We start from the raw sequence: 22,163 nt of genomic DNA, 5'->3' as shown, positions 1-22,163 counted from the left end.
GGTACATATTCAACCACTCATGTATAGTACTAGTACTTGCCAATAGACAGTAAATTATTCCCTTTTTTTGCGAATTTCTAGTTAACATATCGAAATGTTGATGACAAAATAAGTAGCTTAAATGGATCTCAGTCGATGGACTTACCCTATAGTCATACGTCGAGTCAGGATTCTCATCACACGCGATCACCTCTGGCGCCATCCAATATGGAGTCCCGATGAATGTGTTTCTTCTGCCAATCGTCCTGTCTAACTGAGCACTGACACCAAAATCCACTGACAACACAGGAATTCAACAATGTCTTCAGCCATATATACTGTACCAGCACTTACAGTATTTGTCATGTGACTGGGTTAGGGTTAAGGTTGACAAATTTGTCATTTGTTTTTCATATTAAGAGTTTAATGCTGGTAATGGTTCGTCTTCATTCTTACCGAGTTTAATCTCAGCGTTCTCAGTGAGCAGCACGTTTTGTCCTTTAATGTCTCGATGAATGACATGATGTGAGTGCAAGTGTAACAGACCCTGAGAACACAAAGAGTAGCAAAATCAGTGTTTACACACAACAGAAAAATACCCACACCAGACAGTAAAACTCCTTTTTTATATATATATATTTTTTTCTTTTTTTTAATAATGTGCATGGCTTCAGTGAAAATGTTTACTTCTTAATACACTTTGTTTCACTTTGAAGTTGTTCAATAATTGGTGATCCATGAGAGTGCGTTAAAGGAGAACTTGGTAGCTTTTTTAACTTAATAAAACTGTCTAGAAATCATTTGGATGGTTAAACAACCTGTTCTGGTGATATTGGTGACTTTCCCCGCTCCCCCCAGCGTTCCCAGGCGGAAAACCAACCTTGCAACTTGTTCACTACCGTCCCGGCAAGATAGAAATTGGAAGTCTCGTGAGAAGCGAAAGCGAGAACGAGAACGAGCGCGAAACACAAATCGCTTTACGGCAATTCGACATAAACACACACGCATGTATGATGTATTACCAGATTACCCACCTCGATAGACATAGCTCCACGCGATACAGTTGGCTTGCTCCGATCAAAACAAACGCACATGAGCAGCGGTAGAGAAGGGGAGGAGGCCGCCGCAAGTGAGTTTTTTACGACTGTGTTGTGAAATATACGCCCAACCACAGCTGTAGGGGGAGCTCGTGGGGAAAACATGCGACAACAAAAGGGAAAATCAGCGAAGAAGTGACTAGAGTTCGCTAGAGTTGCCGAGTTCTCCTTTAAGTGGTGTGACAGACATGCTGCCGTGACGTCACCATGTAATGTCAATTTTGCTTCATAAAAAAAAAAAAAATGTTTTACACAAAGAAATGAATACTATTGTGTCACATGAGACGACAGACATAGCATTAGAGATGTTGATTTTAAATAAGAGCGAGTCACCTGATGGGGAGCAGATGTGTGACCAGCCAAATACTACCTTATTGCATGAGCTACCGGTTATTGGACACTTTCATTGTGGAATTAAAGGAATATTTTCGGGTTAAGCTCAGTAGACAGCATTTGTGTTGGTCAGCATTTCATTTTGCCCAATCTTTTCTTAAAATTTCATTTCAACTTGCCCAATCTTTTCTTAAAAATAAAATGAATTAATTGATTAATTAAAAAACTGTTTTCTGTTATGTTGACGAAAATGACTACAAATTAACAGCTTTTCAGCTCAAATTACAGAAGAGTTAATTGAAATGTTATTTTTACAATTATAAGATTACATTTCTTATGGTTGACAGTGAATAGAGCATGCATACAAGTAATGTGGATGAAATTTGTGATGGGGGGGAGGGCGGGTAATTGAAATATTTCATTTATTTAATGAACACATGACTTGTTTTGCATGCAGGAGGTACTAGATCATATTTACTCTAGCATATCCTCCACTCACTGTAATGCCAGAGGAGGAAAGGCTCTCCCATTTTTCCCACCACCTAAACGTCTTAACAATGTAAACAATCAATAATCTTTAGCTGTGATTACTCACTCTCAGAACCTCTCTACAGATGTATGCGATCCAGTCCTCTTTAAGGCAGTTTCCTTTGGTCTTCTTCAGCAGGTCTGTGACCGACCCTGCGCCACAGTACTCCATCACCAGCTGAAGGCCAAGACACACACAGAGAACACTTTAACATCTCACTTCTAACAAGAGTGTGACAGCACAGACGTCTAGACTCGTTATCTACGTTGTTATTTATCTCAGTGGCTTAATCAGGATGGTAAAGTCCTTCAGTTAAACGTCAACACACACCCTTGAAGGCCCTGAAGATATGAACTGCTGAGGGAAAGAATGTAAAAGGCCCTTTCCCACTGCAGACACTAATGCCCCTTCTAATCGTCTGAACTTTTTGAGGGACTCTTTTAGCAGTATCGTAACGGCAGAGGAACTGTGGGAGGTAGGCAGCCACACATGTACACAGACATACTGTTGTCAATTTACACTGAAAAGTATTGAACATTACTTGGAAGAAATTTTAAGTTTGTCAAGTCAAATATATTTGTATAGGTTTACAGAAAATCATGATATTATATATTAATATCTTCATGCCTTATCTTCATGCGATAATATAGTTTACATTTTGCAATGATACAAGCAATCAAGCGGTTGAAATTTGCTATATAGTAAATATCGCCCTAAGAGAGTAAACTGTTTGTATGTGGATACACAGACATATACAGAGCTGTGCGATAATACACTTCTCGTCTCCATACCCATGTGATGACTCGGATCTACAACCAGATTGAATTGGATAATATTCTGAATGTTCTGATCCAATCTGACTTCTGACCTGTAATGCTGCCTGGATCATAATCATACACTGTTTGTTGGATGGCCAGAGGAGAACTGTAAAGTTGCTTTGAAACAATCTGTATTGTAAAAAGTGCTATATAAATAAAGGTGACTTGACTTGACATTTTTACGACAATATAAACAATCAAAGCCTACAGAAATGTCCATGAAAAGATCTCAGAACAGCTGTTGCAGGTTGAAATCCATCACAAGATAAGCACTGCAGTAAATTAAGTATCAGTGTAAAACGTGTCCAAAGAGCAAGAAAAGCGCAGCTCCCAACCATTATTGCTGTTGCTATTCTGTCGTGAGGGGAACAACAGCATAAGAAAACAAACAAAGCTAGCTTACGCCACCACTGGGATCTAGGTGTGAATGAAAAATCTCTTTAGGTGTGGGGTCTGCTTTAGACAAGATGCTTGACCCAAATATAAATATTCTGTTTCAGAGGACGGAGGAAGTACAAGGCCATTCACCTGGGGAATCCAGCGTAGCCACCAGGCACCGTGAAGGATTTTACAACGAATCAGCCACGAATGGCTGAACCAGATCCCAAAACGCACAGCCAACCGGGTATGTGGCAGGCAGGGCGGGGCCGAGAGCCGCGGGAACGGAGCGAGGTCGGTGGCGCAAGTGAAAATGATAGTCACACCACACCGGTCTAAAGTCCCACGGAGGAGCTCCGGAAGGATAAAAGGAGCTCCTCCTATTTATGTTTATTTTGTGAATAAATTTATGTTCGCCGGTTCCCGCCTCCTTCTTCCCTGAGCCTTTAACATTGCTACAGGGACCGTTTTTGGAAGGTATACGCACAAACTCTGGCTCTTCTAGTAATGTGAGAGACTTTACACAAGCAGTTAAGAGCCTCTAGAGGAAATCTGGTTGATTGTTTATTTGGGTTCAGTAGATACTCACCCAAAGCTGGTCATCCTGACCTGCAGGACTTTTCTTAACAAAAGCACCGTAATACGTGGCTATGTTCCTGTGATGGGAATGAGTTTTCAACATGTTAATCTCCAGTTTGATTTCATCTTCCTCGTCCTGCGGAAGACAAAATACATTTGTAAATTTTAATTTGATCTCTTTCACCACGAGACAACTTAAATAATGACAGCAAGAATAACAATCCCTGTTAAAAATGTCATTACTTAGTAAGGGAGACCAATATATTGAGACTCCCTTTATAAAAGAGCACTCCAAACATAAGCATTTATATGTAAAGGCTGCTTTCACAGTCCTTTCACAAGAGGAAAGACAGGAGAGGTGTGTGTGAAAGTGATGGTCAGGGGAAAGGAAATCTGGAGCCTGGGGTTCAAATGACCACTACGCTGCTCTGTTATCTCCCATGGCAGATAATGCAAGACGGAAAGGGAACCAGGAAACAGCATTTCTGTGATGGGGAGAGCAGAGTCTTTCACTGAAAGCTTCATAACTGACTCATACTGAGTAAAAAAAAAAAAAGGAAAAAAAGACACTTGTACTGACTAAAATCTGTATATTAATGCACTCAATCCACGGTAAAGTAACAGAAATAAAATCTATAAAAAACAATCAAACAGTAATGAGTTTAGCTGTCACTGTGCTTGTGTAGGGGTCAGGCAGACTGTCTGGTTGTGATATTATGAATAATTAATTAATGATTCATTAATTAGATTACATACCCTGTATCAGACACATCAATTAACATCATCAATTTAACCATGATCTTTAAGCATTTTAACCAATGTCATTATCCACAGATCTTTCTCTTAGCCAAAAAAACATTTGTTTTACAGTATGTCATTACACCAAATGCCATTGGTTCTTGCTAGAGCCAAATGTCGCTGACATAAAATCTGGCACAATGCATCAATAAATGCTGAATATTCCATTTATGGTGGAGGATTATCAGGGAATAATTTATTACATTCCAGTCTGTTCCTCACACAGAGAAGTCGAATGAACTAGTTAGTTAAATGTTTGTTTGTTCTTTATAAGAGATGATGTGAACCAGAACCACTATGAATCACTGTTGTTTGAAAGAGAAAGTTCTCCTCTTGTCATAGTCATGGTTTATTTGACCTTATTTCCAGAGTTTCCAGAAAATATTTATTATATTCATCACATACATTAACAAACTCTCTATTATGAACTGGAAAAAAATAAGGAAAATGTAGAAGGTTCTCCCAAAACCTAAATCAGTGAGATTCCTAATACTTAAGGTGAAGTATGTATAATAAACCCATTCAACATATCTGCACTGGGTGCAAGTGTTTGAGGCTGTCTACACTGGACACGTCAATGTAAACATCATAAACTGGTACATTTGTCTTTATGAACTGGTGCATGATGATGCTGTATGGTCTCAATGCTTTGCTTTAACAAGTTCATGACCCGTTTAATCTTTGAAGCTCTTAAAAGCTGCGAAATTTGGCTTGTATTTCTGTAACCGATTCCTGTTACAGTAGACACCTAAACTCTCACTATAGGTTGAGCTGGAAGGAGACTGACAGATATGAGCAGAACACCATCAGTGTTTTGATGGTGCCTGGGAGGCTCAATTTACAATTTGGGGGAGATAAACCCATTAATGGTATATTATAGTAATATATTTTAATATAAAAAAATCTTATATACATACTTCACCCTCAACTCCAACAATTCCAAATAATTTTGTTTTTTTTAAAACTGGTTGCATGAGAGCATTTATTCAGCAACCACAATCTAGCCTATATTTAGTGGTAGAAACAGCATTTGTCACCCGCTTAAAAGAACACATACTGGCATGAACATTTCATTTAACCAAAATATTGGTAAACGCTAAATTCCAGCATTCAGAACTCTTAACATCTGGGAATCCCAAGCATTAAAGCTTTCAGCAGGGCTTGACATTTAACCTGGTTATGTTCTTGTCCTTGTACAGAAATGTCTTGGTCATTGAATATATATATATATATATAAAAAAAAAAAAAAAATTATATATATATAATATATATATATATATAAATCAGTATTTCTGAATATAATAATTCAGAATAATTATTCTCATCAGTGTTCGATTAGCTCTTACTTATTTACTTAAAGGGGACCTATTATGCCCCTTTTTACAAGATTAAGATTAAGTCTCTGATGTCCCCAGTGTGTATATGTGAAGTTTGAGCTCAAAACACCCCACAGATCATTTTTATAGCATGTTAAAATTGCCGTTTTTGTGTATCTCTTTAGATGCAAATGAGCTGGTGCTCATTTCAAGAAGAGGGCGGAGATTCAAGAGCTCGTGCTCCAGCGTACCGGCAACAACAAAACAGCACAATCTCACGCACTGAAAATGTAAGAAACTGTCAGTAGAGGTGTTTAGCCTCATATGTTTGAACCGGAGTCGGACAATGATGGAGAGATTCAAGAAGAAGTGACAATTTATGTAGTTGATGTGGAGTTAACTATCTTCAAGTCATCGATTAGCATGTTCCGTCATGATAATCTATAAATCTCTGTACAGGTTCTCGTAGGGGAACTGTTGTAAGATGCCTACAGAGCCAGATAATATATGCTGCATGCAGACATAACAGTTTAGTTTAATTACGGTTATAACTTATGTTGTCATCTTGCTTTTATGACATGCTATTGCATTTGCGTTATGTACTGCATTGCAATAAAGGTGAAAAGACAGATATAGAGACTCTTATGTGCATTGGTACATCCCAAAACATTGTACAACTCCAGCTGCTACAGCGAGGATACAGAAACTCTGTGCTTCTCACTCAGGGCTGTGTGTGTGTCTATGCTAATGGAGCAGATCGTCACCGGCTGTGGGCGGAGCTTCACCCTTATGATGACGTCATTGTAGGGGAAATCGGAATCCGCTCATTTGAAGAGACTGCTTTTGATTTATGGGAATTATAAAAAATTTGTAAGTGGATTTTTACCATTATAGGCTTGTTATTCTCACACACTGCAAATACACATCTGTGTTCAAAATTTTGCATAATATTTGCCACCTTAAATTGATTTCCAGGGAATACCTTATTAAATGTTTGTGTCATCTTTCATGACAAATTATTACATTTTATCAATAAATAATAAAAAAAAAAAATAGTAAAAAATAAAAAAAAAATTAAAAATCAATCATTCTTCAGCTGAAGACATGAACTGTTTCTCTCTCTTCTAAAGGTGAAGAAGCTCATACCTCTGTCACGTCCATGACCTTGATGGCTGCCAGCTGTCCTGTTTTCACATGTCGACCCTGTCAAACACAAGGACAACCATGAGAAATAACACAAACGCACATGACCATGTGGCCCTGCTGAAGGATGTGAACACGTGATTATGATGTCTGCACTTGTGCGCTTCATCTTAGAAGTGTCCCAAAAAGTATAAATAGCTCCACAAATCAGTTGTTTTTCTGTTATTTATAATATTGGTTAAGTGTCTGAGTTGCTAAACAATACTGTGTTGTTAGAAATTTACTGTATAATGCTAAATGTCACAGAATTTGGAAAAATTTGGATTTCACTATATGAGAAGAACATGAAAATGAAAATTTGCGTTTCACTATATGAGAAGAACATGAACACATAAACTTCATCTGCAGAGCTGAAAACATTACTTTTTAAGAAATATCACAATTATTTTTATTTAAACAGTAAACATCTGTCTGTTGTGTATGGGATTAATATCCTTCCATGATTCAAAACTGAAAATAAAGTTCTGAAAGGTTGAAACTAAGTGTTCGAAAATTAAAAAAAAAAAGAAAAAAAGTGAAAAAAAGTTTTGAAACTCTGAAAACAGAGTTTTGCAGGCTTGCAAAGTGGTAAAAAAATAAAATAAATCTCTGCAAACATAATTTTGTTTTTGAGTTTTCCTTCCTCAGAAGTGCAACACTCTTTTTTACGGTGTTGTGCAATCAATTTTTCAGAGTTTCGAATTTGTCACTGTTCTCCCAGTGTATAGTTTGTTTTCCAGATTCGAAACCTTGTAAATGGTGATCTGAAAACTGGTGTGCGAATAGGTGAAAAAAAGTTTTGAAACTCTGAAAACTGAGGTTCGAAAGGGCGAAACTTATTACATTACATTACATTTGCACTCCTATTGCAGACTATTTTTTCAGAGCTGAGTTTACAACACCCACTTTGCGGAGATACGCCCACACAGTTGCGAGCTTGTGACTCACGTGGTTTGTGGCAGCGTTGTCACGCAGCTCTGCTCTGAAACTCTGAAACTCAGACTGAGCGAAAATGAAGCTTTGCATCCTCGCAACTTAAAAAAAAGCCTGGAGGGAGGGCCTTTTGCTCTTGGCCAATGCTTTGCTGTCTGCTGACGTATAGTCCAATCACAAGTCGTATTTACTGGAAAGGTGTTTCAACCTTTCAGAACTTTATTTTCAGTTTTGAATCATGGCAGGATATTAATCCCATAGTTGTGAAGCACTTTTATTTGCCAAAAAATGAAATTTTTTTTTTTTTACATTTCATTTCATTACATTTTAAAAGATTGATTAACTTTTTAAAGTTTCATCTTTTACTTTTTATAACAAAACTGTATTAAATCATAAAACAGCGAATCCAGGAAAAATGGCAACACAGATACAGATAGATTTGCACAGAGGAACATCTAATACCGGTGTATTTACTTTGGGAAAAACAAACATTCTTTAGGCAATTATAGAAGAAATGACACATAAACCCAGAGAGGTTCAGGATGCCTCAGTGAGCTGAAATATGGCATCTAATTATGGATAATGTTTCATATGTCATGCTCAAACGCACAGACCTTAAAATGACACAGTTCCTTTTCTGTTTTCAAGTTCCACATTCACATACAGTCAAGCATTACATGAATAGTGCCAAGAATAGCATTTGATGATTTAAGTGACAAAGACTAGTGTTTTTACAATATATAATAATAATAATAATAATAATAATAACAACAATAATAATAATAAATCAAGAAGTGATTATCACTGATCACATAAATAGCTGCAGGCCTACACTGTTGTCCAGTTGTTACCTGCCACCAATAGTTTGAATCTCAAGTGGCATATGTGGTATAAAAAATGAAAAGTGTCTCTTATTTTCTTCTGCTGAAGCAGGTAACAACCATATAGGCTAGTATGTGTGATGATGGAACCCCTGGCACTTGTGTTGGCAGGAAGGAGAGAGACCTAACCTGATGGAGGACAGATCAATCCCTCAATGCTTCAAGATGGTATGGAAAGACGGAAAATAGTAGTAGAATTTTTAAGGATTTAATGGAGTTGAAATCATTACGAAAGAGAGTAAGTCAGTTCCCATGCAGTTTTCTGGAGGCACAGATACAGATTAAAAAAATAAAAAAATGACTCCATAAAACAATAAATAAAAACTTGATATGGCCCTTTAACACAGGCTTAACATTAATATTGTAGTATACAATAAGGGGCTAAAACTTTTTTTAAATTTCTTTTCAAATAATTTTTCTTTTCTTTTGTGTAATTATTGACAGATGGAGTGAGATTATTACTTGTCTTCCCTGCTTATCGGGGTGACGAGATACATAGCAGACTGTAGTCACTCAATGTCTGGATGGTGTCTGCAGAATAAGACAATCATAGACAATTAGACAAGTTTCTGGGGCAGAGCTGACCTGTTAAAAAGAGAAGACCTTCATTCCTCCTGGGGTGTCTTCTCCTTAGTGATATGACACATAGTCTTAAGGCCCATTCACACCAAGGACAATAACTATAAAGATATAGTTCTAAAAATTGTTCTCAATATTAAAGAATAGCAGAGTTCACACCACAGCTATGATAACAGCACAGAGAAACGATATTGTTAGAATCAATTTCAAAATGATTCTATCCAGTTGATGAATGATTAAAAAAAGCACGCTCTTAAAATAAACCGTACAATATCATCCGCTGGTGTGGACGCTAATGTAGTTATCTTTATAGTTATCGTTCTTTGTGTGAAGGGACCTTTAGAGTTGAACCTTGACTAACTGGGGCTCAGGTCAGGAAGCAGACAGACTGGCCAAAGTGACCGTCTTCTACTGTCTCACATCACTGAGGTCAGATAAATCCCATCACATAGAGACTCTTTCACCTTATATAGTGACCATCTGTTCCCTGAACTAGTAAAAAAATCTACCGAACCCATGTGAGGGTAATAATTTAATTGATGTTCAACAAATAAAAAACAGATATAATACAGATGAACAAATGATAAAGCTTGGTTTGCTGAATATTCGATCCCTTTCTACAAAAGCACTTATTGTAAAATAAATAATCACAGATCATAATCTAGATGTGCTGTGTCTGACAGAAACCTGTCTGAAACCAGAAGATTACATTACTTTAAATGAGTCCACCCCACAAGATTACTGTTATAAACATGAACCTCGTCTGAAACACAAAGGGGGAGGTGTTGCTGTAATTTATAGTAATATCTTCAGAATTACTAAGAAGTCTAGTTTCAAATATAATTCTTTTGAAGTGTTGGTGCTTAATGTGACAGTAAATGATAAATCACGTTTGAGATTTGTGCTGGCCACCAGGGCACCATACAGACTTTATCAAATAATTTGCTGACTATCTATCAGAGTTAGTACTGACTGCAGATAAAGTCCTAATTGTTGGTGATTTTAATATACATGTAGATAACGAAAAAGATGCATTGGGATTGGCATTTAAAGACCATCTATTGGAGTTAGACAACACGTGTCAGGACTCATTGTCATAATCATACTCTAGATCTAATATTATCACACGGAATCAATGTTGATGCCGCTGAAATTCTGCAGCAGAGCGAAGACATCCCAGATCATTATCTAGTCTCGTGTAAACTTCATTTAGCCAAGGCTGCAAAGCAGACTCTGTGTTACAAATATGTTAGACCTATCACTCACTACTAGTACTACCACTAAAGACTGCATTGTAAATAATTTTCCTGCTTTGTCTCAACTCCACAGAATATCTGATAGCTCACAAAATCTTGATGTTGTAACAGAAACTATGAACTCTCTCTTTTATAGCAATTTAGACAGTTGCTCCTTTACACTTTTACAGGAGATTAAGGAGAACAGTCTGACACTGTGGTACGATCACACTCGGAGAGAGCAGCCTGGGAAATGGAAGTATTTCTTCCAACAGAAAGGCCTTAAAAACTGCTAGATCTGCTTACTTTTCAACACATTTAGAAGGAAACAAACACAACACAAGGTAGGGGTGTGCGATATGACGATTTTTGATCGTGGACGATTAAAATGTCTCCACGATCTGCTTTTGAAGAAATATCGTAGAATCGTGCATTATATCTGTTCTGGCGCCTCTGTCATACTGAACAACGTATATTCACATAAAATGTTAACGCAGCGGAACAGGAGACTGCAGTTCACAAAAGTTCATAACTTGCATGTGCTTTAATGCCTTGTCGGTTAAACATTTAATCGCGTGCTGATGCGCTGTTCTAACGTATGCGTTTCTCAGCGCGTATAGCCTAAGTTACATGTGAAGCTCACATGCACTAAAAGCCTGTCTACCAGCGCCTGGATACTGGACTAAGTTAAGTTATCTTTCGAGTCTTATTGTGTTTATACTGTTAAATACACACAAGGTTTACATAAACAAAGTCGGTTATGTCTAAAGTGAAAGCAAACTTGAGAAAATCTGCTTGTCAAATGCGTGTATATTAGACGCGTCGCGCGCAGCTCTTAAAGAGACAGTAGCAATAGTAAACACGCTGCCGCTTGTCCTTAAAGGGATAGTTCACCCAAAAATAAAAAATATCTCATTTACGCAATCTAATGTTGTTCCAAACCTGTATTAATTTCCTTCTAATATTTTCTAATATTAATTTTTTGAAGAATGTGGCTATCCAAACTGTAGCTGGTCCCCATTGACTTCATAGGAAAAAAATATACTATGGTAGTCACCGGGGTACATCAACTGTTGGTCATTCTTCCAAATAACTTTTATTTTCAACAGAAGAAAGAAACTTATTCGAGTTTAAAACAACTTGAGAGAGTAAATTATGATATTTTGAATTTTTAGGAGAACTATCCCTTTAATGTTAATAAAACAAAAAAATGCAAAGAGAAAATCACTCACTGCTCTTGACTGATAACTTTAATAGTAGCTTTAATAAGTATCAATGTATAATTTATACAGTGAAGTCTGTTTTGTTTTATTTTCATATTTGTTCATTTAATTACTTCAATGCTACTGTTAAATACACCTACTGTAGCTTAAAACATAAAGCACTGTTTAGCCTATTTCACTGTTTAGTTATTTCATTTGTATATTAAGTTGTGTATGTAATGTGTATCTTTAATCTTAATATTTAATAACAAAGAAAATAATGACACATATTTTTATCTTTGCCCCTGTCTGCCATTTTTTTTATTTTGTTACCTAAAGCTTTGTTTTTAAAATATGGACATCAGTTTGGCTGTAATGCTCAGTTACAAAATAGTAAAACCAACATAAAAAGAATCGTGATAAAATCGTTAATCGTGATTTTCCTGAAAAAAATCGTGATATGATATTTTTGCCATATCGCCCACCCCTAACACAAGGTATATATTTGATAAAGTAACAAAATAAACAAAATAAAGCATCAACAGGTGCAGATATTTCCCAAGAGCACAGCAGTAATGACTTTATGAATTCCTATATTTGCAAGATTGATACTATCATAAAAAAATTATAACCATGCAACCTTCTACTACAGTATCGCATCAGACGGTACACTATAGACTCCCTGAGGAACAATTCCATTCATCCTTTGCTACAAGAAAGGAAGAATTGTCTAAATTCTAAAACTTCTTTAAAAAATAATCAAAATCAACAACATGTATGTTAGATTCTATACCGACTACGTTATTAAAAGAGATGCATCCAGAGGTCATAGATCCTCTTCTTAATATCATTAATTCATCTTTGTTTAGGATATGTCCCAAAAATTTGGCTGTTATTAAGCCTCTCATAAAAAAAAAAAAAAAAACACAAAACTTGATTAGGCTAGTTAAGGCTACAGACCAACCTCAAATCTCCCTTTTCTGTTGAAAAGTATCCTCACAATTATGTTCCTTCTTAAAGATAAATGGTATCTGGGTTAAAGACGAGACGTCCCCATTTTTGCGTCCGCAATTAATTTTACAAATGTATTTTTTTTAGGGGTGCACGATATATCGGCCGCCGATATAATATCGGCCGATATGGTCATTTTTTTTTCACATCGGTATCGGTCCGATGTCAAAATAGGGCCGATGTGAACAGGCCGATATTTGACGTGTGAAGTTGAAGATTAAGTTACTGATGCTGACTCCTGCAGTGAACGTGCCTGAGAGAAATACACATTTCATACAGATGACATAAGCAGAGAACAGTCTGTTTTCTTTCATTTTGAATTGTTCTGTTTAAAAATAGATGTTTCAAGCTTTCTATATAGGCTATGTCTCAGGTCTGTGAGGCAGGTAGGTTTCGGTTCATTTGAGACGCGCTTCAGTTCACGCGCTTTCGCCTCCATGTCCTGATTAAATATTTTCTAATATTTACTTTGTTTATTTTTGATGAAACATTGATCAAAATTAAGATACAATTAATACAAAACGAAATTAAATTTAAAGACAGGCTTTGTGCTTTCTGTTTGAGGTCTCTGTGAAAGTTTTAAAGCAGTCTTTGGACGTGCGTTACAGAGAACTGTCCCGTCAGTAACATTGTTAACGCAGTCCAGTGCGACTTATGATTTTTCCCTCATGACACATTTTTGAATGATCGTTATTTGACTCGTAGATATTTGAATATTGCTTGATATTTGATACCCGTTCGAATTTGATTTTTTCTCAAAAGTGACCGCACGTGTGATTTGTGGATTACTGATAAGCGCGAGTGGAGAAACAGGCGTTTATTATTCATTCTGTGTTGAGAAACGTACCTTCATGTGTTACGTTATTGTGTTGATAATAACTAAAGTAGCCTACCTAATTATGTTACATATTTATTTTGTATGAAAACTAGCGCGTTCGTTACTTATGGATTAAAAAGTAGGCTACCGATGTATCAGTGCTGCGCGAGCTGTCCCTCACAAACACGGACGCGCGCACAGAGAGAGAGAGAGAAGATAATTGTAAAATGAAAAATTGACGGGCTAAGTTTAAATTTTGTTCTTGCTTGTCTTTTTTTTCTTTCAAAATGTCAGAAAGCATTTTGTATTATCCATCCGATCCGTGTTTTTAAAATTCGTTAAATGACGGACGTTTTACTGTTAACACAGCCCATATGTCGGATTCGTCTTATAGCCTACTTGTTATTATTTTTAGAATAAGTGATTCGTTATGCTATTATTGGACTCCTGTATAATCATTGTCAACTGTTTTCTATAAATATGTTTGTATTGGCTAACATTTATTCAGCTAATGCGTGTCCTGTTTTAAATATGCAATGTTCAAAGGCAAAGACAGCACGTCACAAATAGAAGCCCTTTTCCCTGTGCTATTTAGTATCATATTTGGATATTGGAATAATAAATTAAGTAGCCTATCTTAATTGTACACAATGTTCCTGTTTTTTTTTTCCTGTTTTCTAAGGGTTTCATCATTTTAGACAAGTTGACCAGCACACATTATATGCAATGCAATATAATGCATGTGTGTCGTATGTGTGACATATTTTGCATACAGGTAAAGGTGCCCAATATCAGTCATTTCTAAAGTAAAAAAAAAAAAAAGTGTTTTGGAAAATAGCTCTTTATTTGATAATCATTAAAATTTGTTTTCTATACAGAGATATCGACATCGGTAAATATCGGTATCGGCCATAACAGCAATATTAATATCGGTTATCGGTATCGGCCACAATTTTCACATCGGTGCATCCCTAATTTTTTTTTTATACATAGAAAACATATTACATGCAAGTATCTACTTTAATGTTTCAAATAACTTTTGTTAAAATAAAATGCCAAAATATGGGACGAAATAATATTCCAAACTGCAAAACTGTCATTCTGTGTAATGGTCCGCACTTTGATTTTACCATTACATTTTTAAATTAACATATAAATTACCAAGGTACAAAATATATTTGTTTTCTTGTAATACTCAAATAAGTGTTGGCTGTGTGATCTAATAAAAGGACTATGTCTTAATAGTTTTCTTAAGTATTGAAATAACCAGAATTTTGTACTCTTAAATATTTTATCATTTCACCTTTTCATGGAAAGTGAAATACCAAAAACAACACAAAAACTTTTATTGTTAGATCTTTTGAAAAATAAGTATATGTTGTGAATAACTGTGATTAACTTACTGGTTAAGCTCACTGTTTGATATAGGTGGCCAGTTGATAGCCTGTAATATAAGCTCAAGGATAGCCTAATGTTTTTGTTATTTGATTTCTGTTTCACCACAGTGTCTTCCATTATACTGAATGACAGTATCACTGTATGGATAAAAATTTTAGCATCTTGTTTTAGTTCAGATAAATTAGGAATGTTAAATACTGTGTAAAAATGTATAATTATATATATTTTAGTATTTTTTTTATTGTATTAAATTCAATACATGCATACAAACAAAGAGAGAGTTGCTAGGCACTGCCAAAAAGTAAATGCAGACCCAGTAGCTTGAGCGGCACTCTTAGCAAGGAGAAGAGAAAGGTATTGAGGATTGCAGTTGACAGAATAATAGCTTATTTCTGATTTCTTATTTCTCCCTATGTCACCCAAAGTACCCATCCTGCTGAATATATATCTAAATTCATAAATATAGTTTTTAAGCAGTAATTATTTCGTGCAGGCAGGTCATAAGCAAAATGACCAGCTAAGCAAGGATGGCAGGGAGCATCAGAACATGCTCATGATTTGACATATGAAGTGCAGTAGAGTTGGCAAGATACAGCATAAAATATTATGCTGCGACTTAATATCAACTTTGACAATTTTAATATCAACCCTTTTTTATCAACTTTATGTTAAGTTAAGAGCTTTAAGTTTTAAATAACTTTTTGCCAGCATGGTCTAATGATGATCTGTGTGAAATTTGGTGATAATTGGACAAACTTCGGTCTTGTTCGAAAAAGTAGTTTTTTGAAATCAAAATTGTGGACAGACAAAATAGCTGAAAAACATATTATAGAACAATGTGAAATTCATGGCCATGCATCGGACAAAATTCAAGAAAGCTGTAAGCATATTTTTTACAGGCTTATTGAAAAAAGTACCTGAGGAAACATTTCTGCAAAAGCGAAATATGTACCAATACATACATATTGCTGCAGTTTCTAAAAGAAATGAACACTAGAGGCAGTAAAACAGCAAAACCATTTAATCCTTTTCATACACAATTATTATGACACAATATGTAAAGCGCTTTGGTGGCCATGAGTCTGTTGAAAGCGCTATGTAAAAATGCAGTCCATTTAAATGCAGTCCATTAGGGGCAGATTGTGGATTAATAAAGACTTATTTTCATGTGGCTGTTTGCAAAATATTATTTTATGACCATAAAACACTTTTTACCGTAGTGCATGATTTGTCAATGGATACTTTGTAGTTTGCATCACATAACCAGCTCCATATGTTTGGCTTTTTTTTGCTCGGTAGCTCAGCTGGTACGAATCCCGTGAAACACGAATCAAGACAAAAGAGCTCAAAGACGCCAGAATCAAGCTAAAATGGTATGGTTGCTTCAGCAAATGCATTTTTATGTCACATTTGCTTTTCAGGTATGTTTAGGGTTTAATGAAGGTGTACGTTATTTTAATATGTGATGGACCAATAACTGTATAAAGTATAAAGATTTAAAATTACAATTACTTAGTATTAGTATATGGGGGCTGCACTGTGACCCTTAAATAGAGCATTTTAATGTCATCAAATGGTTGTTGTTCAAAATATGCGTGACAAGATTTTTTTGCATTTAAACTATTGTTACACTGAATTAAAGTTTAGTGGGTGTCTTCTGTAAATTGTGGTAAAAATGGATGGTAGCCATTATTATTTTTTCTCAGAAAAGAAAGAAAATTTAAACAAGATACATTCTAATCATGTACAGAAAAAAGATAAGATTTAAAGTTGTATTGCAGTCAGGATTTAGATCGTATCATAGTACTGACACTGCTCTCATAAGAGTTACAAAAGCAAAAGAATATCCCGAAATTACGGTGAGAACGGAACTGAGCTGGATGATGACATCACTGTTTTCTCCAGAGCTGCTTCATAGATGAAGTGAACTCATTCTTTAACTGATTACACAGTTATTAAACCTGTTGACTGATTTCAGCTGAATAATGACTGTTCACTATTGTCTTTTTAGAGCTGCTTTACAGCAGAATTTCATTCATTAAACATGAAAATCATAATTTTCATGTTTAACAATGTAAAGCTGCTTTGAAAAAAATCTGTATTGTGTAAAGCGCTATATAAATGAAGGTGACATAACTTGACTTCCTGCATGTAGTAGAAAGGGTGCAAAATGCAACATCTAATGTGTAACAATTTCAAGAAATGTCACATTTTTTTGCAATAGGAGCAAAACAATTTCTCACACATTATGTGGGGCACTGTTAAATATTATGTTTTAAATAAAAACAGATTATTATTTTTATTATTATTATTATTACCACAATGTTTTCAGTTTATTTTATTAGATTATAAAACAAATATGAGATTGCTGTAGGCTATGTTTTATTTAGTGACAGAAAGAAATTGGGACAGGTCAAAATCACTTTGTTAAAAAAAAATGTACTTGGAAGTGCCTAGTTACTGGAAATGATTAGCAGTTTCTCTGTGATTCTTACAAAATATGGTTTCAGCAACAGCCGACACCCTCCCATTTTACCAAGAAACACTAGCACAGTTGTGTCTCAATTATTCATCTCTATGTAGATATTTATAGAAGTGAATGTCAGTTATGTCTTGAGTTAATATAGACACATGGGACAAAATATGGCACCTGTGCATTAGATCTAGCAGTGTAAATGTAGCCCGACAGACATGCTGCTGTCTATTATGTCAACAACAGAATGATAATCAAACAGCAATACTGACAAGAAAAAGAAAATCTCTTATTTTTATTACAGCTGCTATGGGTAGGCCTATCAGATAGTAGTGTGGGACATTACATAGATAGTTATCTGGCTGCTGTACTTCCACATGCCAAATGTTGACGATCAAACAATCGGTCACAAAACAATGATAATAAGGGGAAACAGATGTACATATTTAAATGTATCTGATTTAAAACCACATTCGGAAATATGGCTGGGTTGAAAATATTGATTTCTTGATTTTAATCAATTCTCAGATGAACCAACATTGAATCTTAAATCTCAAGAATCAATATTTTAGTCTAGTATGCAGTTTTCATTTGATGAAAGAACAAACCTTTGTAGTGTGTCTCTCCAATAAATCAGAATAAGCTTTGTGATTTGTTACTTTGATATGAAACAAAGTGCAAAAATTGTCCAGTATAAATGATCTTGTCACTTATGGCAGGTGTTAAGGAGATGCATAGGGCTGTGTAAAAATAACGATATTTTTTTTAATGATAGTGTATCGATATTCCAACCTCTAGTATCAAGCCCACATTTTTTTAAATAATGTCTTTTAAATGGATTTAAACGCTGCCATGCTGTCTACAAACTAACAGTTGCTGGTCATATACATACGGTCAATGTCTCAGAAGTAAGCGGGAGCAAGAATGGCCACACTTTGGTTTTTAAAAATAAGTCAGGGAATACTCAGGGCTTTGACAGGCTACAGTATACTAAAATATTCAGTAAACACAACCAACTTGCGTTATCAATTAACAAGACGCCACGCAGATGAAATGGCCGTACTGCAACCTCAGCCGAAACCTGTTGATTCAAGGCAAACTACACTGGATAATACCACCAACAAGCTTAGGATTTGTAAGAAATTATGTTCTGTTCCCAAAAACTTCCACTCCAATATATATATATATATATCAAAATGTTCCTTCACTTAAAAGAGTTTAATTATCATATGGAGAAAATTACATCCAATCTCAGTAATATGTAAATAGTATCACAGAGGGCAACCAACAACCATCTTGATTACAGGGACTTCAAATAGCTTGTCACCTTAAACATTTGACCGTCTTGTTTTAACAGAAGATCCACTTCAGATAGATTTTATCACCTTAACCTTTGCTATTCTGATTTCACAGAACATCAAAGATGTGGGCACAGAGGAAAGATCCTCAATTTACATTTAAGACAGTGTTTCAGCCTCATGCTGAGAGGGAAGACAAATCTGTTATTCTTAAATTACACTTAAAACAGAGCTTCATTTACATGTAGAGGGGGAAGACAAACGAAATAGAGGATAAAAGGTTTAGGATTGGGTATGTTCGGGGTTCATTCTGACGCCGGTGAACCCAAGGTGCTTTGTGTACCTTGCCACTGCTAAGCTGCAATAACCTTCATTTTTGAGATCTTCGATGTCCACATCATTTTTTCTTACATTGGCGAGCCAGACCCAGTCGACGGATTTCCAACAAAAAAGGGAAAAGGTAAGAAAAAGCTGTTTTCTTTCATTTATGCTGTTTTTGTCAAGGAATTCCTCGTTTTAAAAAAAATCTAGAAAAGAAAAATTAAGGACAGAGAGATCGCATTTGGTTTATTCAGTATTAGCAGGAGGAGTTTTAAGCCTATTCCGTACAATTTTGTTTAAGATTCTAACGTAACTGAATAAGCCCGAAGTAGTGTGGTGGCAGAGTTGTATTGGAATTGTTGTTTCTAAAGTAATTGAAACAAAGTGCTTAAGTGTAAAGTTTCTAAAGTAACTGAAACTTGGTGTTGGTCTGTTATAATTCTGTTAAGATTCTAAAGTAATTGAATCAACCCGAAGTAGTGTGGTGGCAGAGTTATGTTAGATTGGTTGTTTCTAAAGTAACTGAAACAAATGTATATGTTTCTAACGTACTTGAAACCGATTGTGAAGTTGTAATAATTCTGAGGAAATTCTAAAGTAATTGAATAGACCCGACGCAGTGTGGTCACAGAATTATTTCACAACTATTGTATGTTATAGCATAGGTTAGTGAGTCTGATGTGCCGTGACTTTGTGAAGTTTAAAACAAAGAACCCGAAGCAGTGTGGTCTTGCCCGACGTACTGTGGCATTGTTTTAAAATTCATAAATATAGTTTGAACCCGAAGTAGGCTACTGATAAGCAAGCTGTTTTAAGAATATAACATAAAACCAGACATAGTGTGGTTTTGTCCGACGTACTGTGACAGTGTTGCATTTCTTAACTGTTTTGCGTAACGAAATTTAAGGACCAATGGATTGTGGCTGTGGTTAAGTTTAGAAGCCTCAGGTAGTGTGGCTATTTTGATCATTTGTGTCCGAAGTAGGCCTACTGGAGCTGTGAATAATTAGACTAACGGATATCTTAAAGGAACTAGATAACGTGTAGTCATTTAAATTAGACTTTGTGAATAACTATTAGATCACGAGATATTTTAAAGCTTGATAAGACTTTTGAAAATGGAAGAAATTATTGTTAAATACATTGCTAAACACGGTTCTCAGGGAATGTTTGACGGAATAGAGAATATTGTGGATAAACCGTACAAGTGGGCTATCTCTAAGTTTGAAAATGATCCCAAAATGCCTAAGAACAAAAATGGGAAAATTGCTAATGCGCTTCAAGCACTTTTTGCTTCATACAAAGTAACTAGGAGGAGAGTAGATGAGTTAGAGGCTGAAAATGAGCGACTCAGTGTTGGGGTAATTTCTACAAAAAATTACCTGGCTAGTGAAACGATATGGAAAGAAGAAAAGGTCAAGATGCAGAATGAGATTTCACTTCTTAGAACTAACAATAGTATGCTTAAATCATCTGTGGAAACATTGTCTAAAAATTTGGAGGAAGCGAAGGCGACTTGTCAGTTTATGATAAAGAATGGCACAACTGAGACAAACCCTAGTAAGACATTGTTAGGTGTCACATTGTGTAACCCAGTTCCAGAAATGCCAGATTTACAGGAAGACAGGACTGAGGTTTTGGGAAAAGATACTAAGTCATTCAGTAGCCAACACTCTGACTGTAGAGTCAGATTTCCCATGGCACCAGTTCATACTACTACGACTATGCGTGCTAGTGAAGGAAGGGAAGAACCAGTGACTTCTACCACAGTCCGAGGATTTAATCCAACTGAACTAGAAACTGTGATCAAGAATATTGGTAAATTTGATCGTGACAAACAAGATCCATTAAATTTTCTGAAAAACTTGGAGGAATATGCTGAAGTTTACAATTTAACAGATGGTGATGCATGCGTTTTGTTAAGAATGTGCCTGCCTGAAACTCTGTCTGGAGCCTTAACTCAGAAAGTAAAGGACAGAAATGCTAATAAGTCAGAGAGGAAAAAGGCACTGCTTGAAGTCTTAGGTGTGATGTCAGTTAACTGGGATAAGATATCTGAGATGCACATGAGGAAAGGGGAGCATCCAGCAGCATTTTCAGAACGATTATTGGAGATGTTTAAAACTTTCAGTGGCAATCCTGATATTACTAAGAATGATGTCAGTTTCAAGTCTGCCTTGATTAACAAATGTGACCCACTCACCCGGTCTGCTGTGACAATGCTAGTGACACCACTCTCTGAATATAATGACATTATTGATAAAATGACACAGTTTTACAACAATAATGCTAATGCAAATAGTCAAATGAAAGCTGTCAAATCTAGACATCCAGTTGCTGCCTTTGGCGAGAGAGAATGTTCTACATTGTCTAATGGTTTCCATCATAGACCAAGGAGATTTGCAAGAATTAATTCTGAAGGTGTTATTCTTTGCTATGCATGTGGAAAAGCTGGTCACATTGCTAGACATTGTCAAGACAATGAGAGACTTCTTCAAAACTTTGTCTGTCATGCATGTGGAAAGGATGGTCACATTGCAAGGCACTGTTTGGCGAAAAGAAAGGAAGATCAGGAAGTTGTTTGTTTTGCTTGTGGAAAGATGGGACACAAGGCAAGACAGTGTTACTTTTCACACAAAAGAAAGATGGGCTATCGTGGTTTGCTTAAGAAAATAGACAATTTAGAAACCCAGTTGGCACTGTTGGAAGGAAATAAAGAAGTCATTCACACCTTGTCAAACATATCACTACATGAGCAACATGACTGTAGCTCAGTCACAAGCAAATGCTGATGCAAATTAGAATTAGTTTTATGATAGTAACACATTGTAGAAAAAGGTTTACTATCAAAAGGGGGGTGATTCTTTATGATTTATGAAACATGTTTTATTAGCATTGATATTGTAATTTATAATAAATGTTTTAATGACATTGTGTTTAGAAATAATAATAATAATAATAATTTAAAAAAAAATTACCGATGTTTGATATTTTGAGATGAAACTT

At 35.7% G+C, this 22,163-nt stretch overlaps 1 protein-coding gene across 5 annotated transcripts in view; it reads right to left on the bottom strand.

Moving 5' to 3' along the window:
* The window catches only part of LOC308700779 (traf2 and NCK-interacting protein kinase), a 78,696-nt gene that overhangs the window by 39,515 nt on the left and 17,018 nt on the right, over window positions 1-22,163 (bottom strand). For 4 of the 5 annotated variants that reach the window (XM_081382553.1, XM_081382555.1, XM_081382554.1 and 1 more), the window contains exons 3-7: window positions 6,974-7,030; window positions 3,724-3,849; window positions 2,005-2,115; window positions 436-526; window positions 146-276 (exon numbers count right to left, since the gene is read on the bottom strand). In XM_081382553.1, the coding sequence (XP_081238679.1) occupies window positions 146-276; window positions 436-526; window positions 2,005-2,115; window positions 3,724-3,849; window positions 6,974-7,030 (516 nt within the window). Of the gene's footprint in view, window positions 1-145; window positions 277-435; window positions 527-2,004; window positions 2,116-3,723; window positions 3,850-6,973; window positions 7,031-22,163 lie in introns of those variants that run through there. The other variant, XM_081382557.1, reaches the window with a different exon arrangement.

Source organism: Scardinius erythrophthalmus, assembly GCF_964197995.2.
Source record: "Scardinius erythrophthalmus genome assembly, chromosome: 13".
NCBI classification, from domain to species: Eukaryota; Metazoa; Chordata; class Actinopteri; order Cypriniformes; family Leuciscidae; genus Scardinius; species Scardinius erythrophthalmus.
This window is presented reverse-complemented; position numbering and strand designations above follow the sequence as displayed.